Source organism: Antrostomus carolinensis, unplaced genomic scaffold, assembly GCF_000700745.2.
Source record: "Antrostomus carolinensis isolate BGI_N321 unplaced genomic scaffold, ASM70074v2 scaffold15741, whole genome shotgun sequence".
Taxonomy (NCBI): Eukaryota; Metazoa; Chordata; class Aves; order Caprimulgiformes; family Caprimulgidae; genus Antrostomus; species Antrostomus carolinensis.
Genome location: NW_010292142.1, coordinates 56,202 through 61,462, shown reverse-complemented (window position 1 = coordinate 61,462; position 5,261 = coordinate 56,202). Strand labels below are relative to the sequence as shown.

At 46.5% G+C, this 5,261-nt stretch overlaps 1 protein-coding gene across 1 annotated transcript in view; it reads left to right on the top strand.

The window, feature by feature from the left end:
- Positions 1-484: 484 nt before the first annotated feature.
- HAS2 (hyaluronan synthase 2) overlaps positions 485-5,261 on the top strand; it is an 8,885-nt gene continuing 4,108 nt past the window's right edge. Inside the window, exon 1 of the mRNA XM_010176847.1 lies at positions 485-1,111. Coding sequence (XP_010175149.1) covers positions 485-1,111 — 627 coding nt within the window. The remainder of the gene's footprint in view (positions 1,112-5,261) is intronic.

Here is a 5,261-nt window from a genome sequence, read left to right as displayed (position 1 = left end):
CAATATTTTTCCAAACATAACTAAGCGACAGAAGCCATTCAGGGCAAGATGCAGTCATGACAGGGATGGGAGATGAGGAGGGGCTGCCCAGACATTCAGCTGTTCCACTTGCCCATGACCATATGAAGCGAGTGGTGGCCCAAAAGCCCCTTCTCCACCCCCCTCAGGGTAATATGACAGCATCTCATTTAGCCAGCCTAAGCTGCCAAAAATAAGATGCTGACACAGACAGAACCTTCTGTGAGGACATTACAAATAGCAGAAAGCATCCCTAGTACGTTAAGTGTATTTGAACCTTTACACAGAGGAAGTACTGCTAAGAGATGTTGACTTGAGTGAGGTGATGCAGTAAGTCCATGACACAGCCAGAAGCACAGGGTGTTTCTGTTGATGCTGAGCTCTATGTTGTAGCCATGCACACTCTTTATGAGGCCTTCTATCAGCACATAGTAGCTCTGCTAACAGTTTCTATGCTTCTTTGCAGATGTATTGTGAGAGGTTTATATGTATCCTGAGAATACTTGGAACCACACTCTTTGGGGTGTCCCTCCTGCTGGGAATCACCGCTGCTTACATTGTGGGCTACCAGTTCATCCAAACAGACAACTACTACTTCTCCTTTGGACTCTATGGTGCTATCCTGGCATCACATCTCATCATCCAAAGCCTGTTTGCCTTCCTAGAGCACAGGAAAATGAAGCGGTCGCTAGAGACTCCAATCAAGCTGAACAAAACAGTTGCCCTTTGTATTGCTGCCTATCAAGAGGATCCTGACTACTTAAGAAAATGTTTACTTTCTGTGAAAAGATTGACCTACCCTGGAATTAAAGTTGTTATGGTCATTGATGGGAACTCAGAAGATGATGTTTACATGATGGACATTTTTACTGAAATCATGGGTAGGGACAAATCTGCCACTTATATCTGGAGTAATAACTTCCACGACAAAGGTCCGGGTGAGACGGAGGAGTCTCACAGAGAGAGCAAGCAACATGTATCTCAGCTGGTCCTGTCTAACAAAAGTGTTTGCATCATGCAGAAGTGGGGTGGAAAAAGAGAAGTAATGTACACAGCATTCAAAGCACTGGGGAGAAGCGTGGATTATGTACAGGTAGGTATTAGAGCACCAGGTCAGTGCCAATTCAAACACACTTTGAAAGAAAGCAGCTTTTGTATATTTTGTGCAGCATGTTAGAGGCCATCCTAGTCCCTGATGAACACAGTGCTCCTTTCAGTCTGTTTGGAAACAGCTTGACCGTTAAAAGTGTATTTTGCTACCTTTTAAAATGGTCAGCCTATCTGTGAATATGTTAAATCTGTGCACCAGCTACTGGAGAAAACCGAAATCCTTCCTCAGACTTCAGTACTGCCCCCTCATCCAAACGGTTTTGCTTCAGACAAAGCCAGTTGCCTCCTAAAGACCCCTTATCTGCTCCTGTAGATCAAGATCTCGGTGAGGTTTTGTGTTGTGAGGTTGTTGGCAGCCCCACAGGCAAGTAAACAGATAGGTATTTGGAGGCACTAGGGAATACCTCAGAGCAGTGTTGGAGTCTGTAAAAAAGACGGGTATATTTTAAAGGCTTCGAAGGCTGTGCGGAGTATCCAATAAAAGGGTCAATGTGCAGCCCTGAAAGAAAGATTTCTTCAGCTGAAGCCTGAAGGAGCTTTTGCTTCATCACTTACAGCTGCATTACCTCACTCACCGCGACTTGGCCTTTAAAGCCCTTATGACACTATTCACTTAAAAATGAATTAGGCTGGGTCCTCTCTCCCTGTTTCCAAAGCAGCAGAGACACATTTCTTTCCAGCTGCCTTGGATCCTGTGAAAGATTTTCTATGTTTTTGCCGTACACATGGAAGCACTCCTCATCCCTGCAAACAGCCCGGCTGACTGTGGGAAGGGGAAGAGGTTGTCTGCGGAGGAAGGTGGGTGGGATCAGGGTCTCTGGCTGGACACTGAAGATTGTTCCTTACCGATCAAGGCCAGCAAGGCTCCTCTGACTAAGCCCACTGAATATAAGGTGATCTTCCTAATTAACCGTCCTTAGCCCCTCCCACCTTCTCCTGACCTCAGAGCATCCAGAGTTCTCCTCTGGTGGAGCAGCAGCCCCCATGAGATGCTCACTGCTGGCTCGAGGCACTGCATGACTGAGCCACGTGTGTTTCTGGGGTCCTTGCCCAGCCTTGTGCTGGTGTGTGTGTGCATGCTCTGCACGGTGCAGCGTCCATGGGCACAGTGTCCAAGGGATGGGGAGAGGCTGGGCTGAGAGCAATGAGTTCTCCAGGCATAGGAGGGGCAGAAACTGTGCTCTGTTATTGGAGCTGGCAGAGTAAGGCAAAGATTTAAAACCCATCCCATACTGCTTCCAAAATTGAAACTGATTTATTCTCTGAAAACAATGGGCTTAAGCTCTCCATTGTCTGCACTTTGGTTCTGTGCTGCGAGGGACTATGATGGGATAAAAATTCTGTTTTTCTTTATTAGCATGGTTTTATAATCACTTTGCACAGCAGTATCAGATTGCAGAGAGAGAAGGCAGAGAGGAAACAGATATTCATTGCAACTTTCCTCCCTCAATCCAGCTCTTGCATTTGTTCAGGGAACCTGGAAAAAGTGTTTCTATTTCAACAGTCACAGCATAAACTGAGAAAATTGAAGAGAGATTTCTGGTCTTTCTGTCAATGAACACTCCTGACCTGGCTGAGAAGTCCTAACGAATGTGTCAGGGTCTGTAATGCTGCTCTAATGACTGATGTCACAGTCACATCTGCAGTCACATCTGTATTAGAAATGCAGCACCTTGGTGGCCCTGGCTACTACACAGTCATGACGCAATGCAGCTAAAATGTGGCTCTGTGTTATGAATGGATGAAGGTCCAGATTTTCCAAATGCTTCTTTGGGGGTACCCAGGGTCAATTTCTTTAAACAGGTCTGACATTTTAAGGGCTCAGCAATCTGCATCAATGATCAAGCACTTTTTAAAGTGGACCAGTCAGCACCATTGTCCACCCCTGAAACTGTGGGCCTCACAGTTTTTAAAAGACACCTTGGGGTTATGAACAGGCAATCATAAGCAGTCAGACCAATGCAGATAACGAGCTGTTAGTGCTCATTAATGGCATCTCATTAAATACCTGAAACTACTGTGGAGGCTTATTTCCATCCTGGAGGAGGTTAGGAGGGTGCAAGCAATCAAGTAGAGGAGTTAAACTGGCAGGTATCATCAGTGCAGAGCGAGTCAGGGCAGCCAGGGTGCAATTCATCTTGGCTTGATGGAGGGTACTTGTATGGACAGTCCAGCGCAGCCTGAACTTATCAGAGCAGCTTTGATAAAGCACCACTGGTTATAATGAGTATCTGAACAGCTCACTTAAGGTTGACTGTCCCTTTCATGCAACTCTGTGATCCAAGTCAATAATTTCTAGGTCACTCAGCCTTTATGTGGAAAGATGGCAAATTGACACTTGGGCTGTGCTGGGCCACCCCTGGATGGGCAGACCTCGGTGTGTTTTATTTGGGTTCTGAAGTGCCTACCTTTCTCTACATGTGTTCTCTTTTTGCCTGCAAAAACCTCATCCAGATGGAAAATGAAGGCTTGTCAGGTGTTTCCTAGAAACCCAGACACATCCACTGTGCTGACATGCCCAGGACACGTGATGGTAATTTGCAAATTAATCCAGTGTTTTCAGAATTCTTCATCTCATATTAGTTGTGATGCTCATGGGCAGGTATTTCTGCTATAGACAAATGCACATGATGGGGTGGGGGCTGCTCAGCCGCATCAAGTGACAGGTGTCAGAGGAAAAGCAGAGGGGCTGGGGAGCGGACTGATCCCAACACACCACTCCTGGTCACAAGAAGTGTGTTGAGTATCGCTGCCTGATTCCTGGGTACTCAACGAACTGCAGATTCCCTGTGCAAAACACTCAGCAACAGGTCTGTCCAGGAAGCCTTAGACAGAAATACAGGCATCCTTTCCCCTCTTCAGCAGAATTGTTTTGCTCCCTTTCTATCACCAAGTGCTGTCACTGATGACAGCTTTCCACCCAAGCTGGAGGCACACCTTGGCCAAGTTACAAAAGTGCTCCTCAGGCTGAGTCCTTTGAGGAGAGGAGCTGGATGCATCAAGTTAGCAGGAGCTGGAGATGCTTGTGGCTTTTCTCCTGATGGAAATATGAGAGCTTTCATCAGCTTTCCTCTCTCAGCGCCTTCCAAGGGAGCGTGGAGGGGAGCATGTTGGCAGACACTCAGCTGCATCCTGAGCTATGCAGCCCAACTATCCCAGGTCACCTCCCCTCTCGAGTCTGGTCCATAGCAGAGCCTCAAACTACTCTCACAGACCAGACATAAAGGTTTACACTCCCCTGGAGAAAAAGGGCTTAGGCTGAAGCGAAAGGGTGCATGAAAGGACACCAAAATTAGGATACCCGATATGAAGCCTCACCAGAGTCTGACTTAATAGGTTATTCATGCAGAGCTACCAACGTTCGCCTTTACCGTCCCTGTCTGAATTCACAGGAATGCAACATGGGGATAAACTGGAAGCAGTATGGGAATTTGTAGGGCAGGATCCAGCAGGCCAGAGGGGTGTTTCTGGGACAACCTCCTCTACTCCAGTTTCTGGGCGTTTGTGAAATGAGTTTACACATGATGGGGACACCGCAGCAGCTGTGACAAGGAGACACCTGCTTGTTTTAAACAGGCTGCAGCCCGTGTCATTCGCCTCTGAGCAAACGAAAGCAGTGCCAGCTCCCTCGTGGAGCGGACAGCCTGTCTGAGCCCTCCTCCTACTCTCCGGGGGAAAGCCAATTCCTAATGTACACAGTGTTTAGTTGACTAGGAATGTTTGTGTGGCTGAAACGCCTTGTGTGTGTCATCTATTTCTGCTGCACTTCAGGACTCGTTCCTTCTGGCCTTATATTTTTTATAAGAATTTCAGAGGAAAATAGCAAATAATTTCTATATATCAAATGTCAAATCCCTGCATTACTAATAACACTCCATGCATCTAAAATTAAAAAAATGAGGTTGTTCTGGAATCCAAAATACATATCCAACATGAACTGCTAAAGCCTTCTGTGTGTGAAAGAACTATTGGGTTTCTTCCTAGATTCCAAGCTGACTTTTTATTTTTCTTTTTTATAACAAGTGACTGGAATTTGACTCCTCGCTCCTTCCCTCATATGGCAGTGGGAAACATTTGATGAGGGTGCTACAACCATGCAGCCGATGCAGGGAAACCCTATGTCAGGGCTCAGC